General features: G+C 41.3%; 1 protein-coding gene across 10 annotated transcripts in view; it reads right to left on the reverse strand.

The window, feature by feature from the left end:
- Positions 1–1,994: 1,994 nt before the first annotated feature.
- Positions 1,995–2,911, reverse strand: part of SEC31A (SEC31 homolog A (S. cerevisiae)) — a 96,619-nt gene continuing 95,702 nt past the window's right edge. For all 10 annotated transcript variants that reach the window (XM_011985415.1, XM_011985413.1, XM_011985420.1 and 7 more), the window contains one exon: positions 1,995–2,587. In XM_011985415.1, coding sequence (XP_011840805.1) covers positions 2,408–2,587 — 180 coding nt within the window. In that variant the 3' untranslated portion in view covers positions 1,995–2,407. The remainder of the gene's footprint in view (positions 2,588–2,911) is intronic.

The raw sequence follows: 2,911 nt of genomic DNA on the forward strand, positions 1-2,911 counted from the left end.
TATTTATTTGAGACGGAATCTCACTCTGTCACCCAGGCTGGAGTGCAGTGGCGCGATCTTGGCTCACTGCAACCTCCGCCTCCCAGGTTCAAGCAATTCTCTGCCTCAGTCTCCTGAGTAGCTGGGATTACAAGCACATGCCACCACGCCCAGCTAATTTTTTTTGTATTTTTAGTAAAGACAGGGTTTCACCATCTTGGCCAGGCTGGTCTTGAACTCCTGACCTCGAGATCTACCCGCCTCGGCCTCCCAAAGTGCTGGGATTACAGGCGTGTGACTCACACTATCAAGTGCATAGAAAACCAGTGAGCTAGGCGACAGTACATCCATTTACAAGTCTAAATAGTCCATTCTTGAGACTCTAACATATGTACACGCTATCAAGGTACTCTTTTTAAGTCACAAAACTATTCTGAGCTATAAAATTGAGTTTTTCTTTTTTGAGACAGGGTCTCTGTCACCCAGGCTGGAGTGAAGTGACACAATCACAGCTCACTGCAACCTTGACCTCCGGGACTCAAGGGATCCTCCCGCCTTAGCCTCCCAAGTAGCTGGGACCACAGGCATGTGCCACCATATCGGGCTAATTTTTTTTATTTTTAGTAGAGACATGGTCTCACTATGTAGCTCAGGCTAGTCTTGAACTCCTGGGCTCAAGTGATCCTCCTGCCTCTTCTCCCAAAGTGCTGGATTACAGGTGTGAGCCACTGCACCCAGCCTGGGTAATTTTTTAAAATGCAACATTTGTTGAGTAGGGAATCTTGGCAAATAGAATCAAGAGGTTCTTGCAAACTATTTCACTCAGGCTGAAGAAAACTGACATAACTTACTCCACCGTGTTTATTTTCTAGATTTTTAAACCTCTTAAGGAATATTGCATAAACTATGAAAATTATTTAACTCTTCTCCAGATTCTACAAGGACCATTATTTTTTTGTTTACCACACTGTTATTTATTTTTTTGAGATTGAGGCTGTTGCCCAGGCTGGAGTGCAGTGGCACATCCTCGGTTCAGTGCAATCTCGGCCTCTCGGGTTCAAGTGATTCTCCTGCCTCAGCCTCCTGAGTAGCTGGGATTACAGGCATGCACCACCACGTCTGGCAGGCTAATTTTGTATTTTTAGTAGAGACGGGGTTCTTCCATGTTGATCAGGCTGGTCTCGAACTCCTGACCTCAGGTGATCTACCTGCCTTGGTCTCCCAAAGTGCTGGGATTACAGGCGTGAGCCACCGCGCCCAGCCTTACCACACTGTTCTTAAGACAAATGATAATAAAATCACTTGACAGAAAAACTGGGTGCAAAATGTGTGGCTTTGATTTAGGAAGCTGACTGAAATTAAAGCTTTCTTTCTGAACTTAAACCTCAAAGCTATAGGTAAATTTTTTTTTTTTTTTTGAGAAAGAGTTTTGCTCTTGTTGCCCAGGCTAGAGTGCAGTGGCACAATCTCAGCACACCGCAACCTCCGCCTCCTGAGTCCAAGCGATTCTCCTGCCTCAGCCACCCAAGTAGCTGGGATTACAAGCATGCGCCACCACGCCCAGCTAATTTTGTACTTTTAGTAGAGACGGGGTTTCTCCATGTTGGTCAGGCTGGTCTCGAACTCCCGACCTCAGGTGATCCATCTGCTTCGGCCTCTCAAAGTGCTGGGATTACAAGTGTGAGCCACCACACCTGGCACAGCTATAGGTAATTTAAACAAAATAGGTGAAAAAATTTCCAGCTATAAAATGGACACAATTTAGTCTTAAAACTCAAATAGAATATTGAAACATTTAGAAATAGAAAAAAGCTCAATGCATTCTACAGAATAAAAATGTCCAGTCTTTTCATATATATTTAAAGCCAGGGATCCCATTTTTATTAATATCTGCTAAAACCCATGCAGCAGTTTGTAGATGTAGTTATTTACTCAGAAACAGAGTGAATCCTAAGACACAAAAAATAAACTAAATTGTAAGCAGCTGTTTCAAAAAAGACTATACACATATAAAATAGGATTACACACTTTAATCTGATTGACATGGAGGAAGTAGGGAGGACATGAAAGAAATTTAGTTTTAGCTCTGCTTTATGCATAACCAGATGCTCCTTTTCTAAAAAGTATATTGAGGTTTTAAAAAACACATTTATCAGAATACTTCAGGAAACCATACTATGTGTAATCCAGGAAATACACTGTTTCAGAATAGGAAAATCATCACTGGCAACAAAAGATTAAAACAAAAAATAAAACACCAGGGTTCTGAGCAGTTCTAAGGTGAGTATATCGGCAGAAAGAGTGTAAATGCTCTTGACTGGTTGCTATGCAAACATGCTAATGGCGACTGGTCCATGTCTTAAAATTTTTTTTTTTAACATGTTTCTTTGGAAAAATGGCAATATTGAGTGGAAGAGAAGCTGTCCTTTTACACACCCAGCTTATTGGCCTGGGTGAGAACAACTTTGAGAACTGGCATGAAAGCAGAGGTCTCACTGAAGTTGCTGGTGCTAACTATGTGGGTATGCATGGTCAATCCTTCTGAGTAGTTTCGAGTTTCAATGCTCCGTGCAATGCTGTGTAAACCACTGGTGATTGTTGGTGAAAGCTGAAACAAAAGTAGAACCAAGAGAAAGAATTAAATTAAGGGAGAATTTCCCATGAGATCCTCCACAAACATTATACCCAGATATTTAAGTGGAACTTGAAACAAACATTATAAAAATGTATAAACCATTTAGCATTTCTAGAAAGTTTCTTGAACCAAGCAACAGTTATCAAGTAGAACCATGACAAAATGATTTACATAAAGAAGTTATTAATGGATTATACATGTATAAGCCAGGTATTTTATTATAGAAAAGCACCCCGATTTCCTCTCCAAACTGAAATGCTAATGTCTCTCTCCACTTGAGAGCCTCAGGCCGGGCGC

The sequence above is a fragment of the Mandrillus leucophaeus genome, unplaced genomic scaffold, assembly GCF_000951045.1.
Source record: "Mandrillus leucophaeus isolate KB7577 unplaced genomic scaffold, Mleu.le_1.0 Scaffold283, whole genome shotgun sequence".
Taxonomy (NCBI): Eukaryota; Metazoa; Chordata; class Mammalia; order Primates; family Cercopithecidae; genus Mandrillus; species Mandrillus leucophaeus.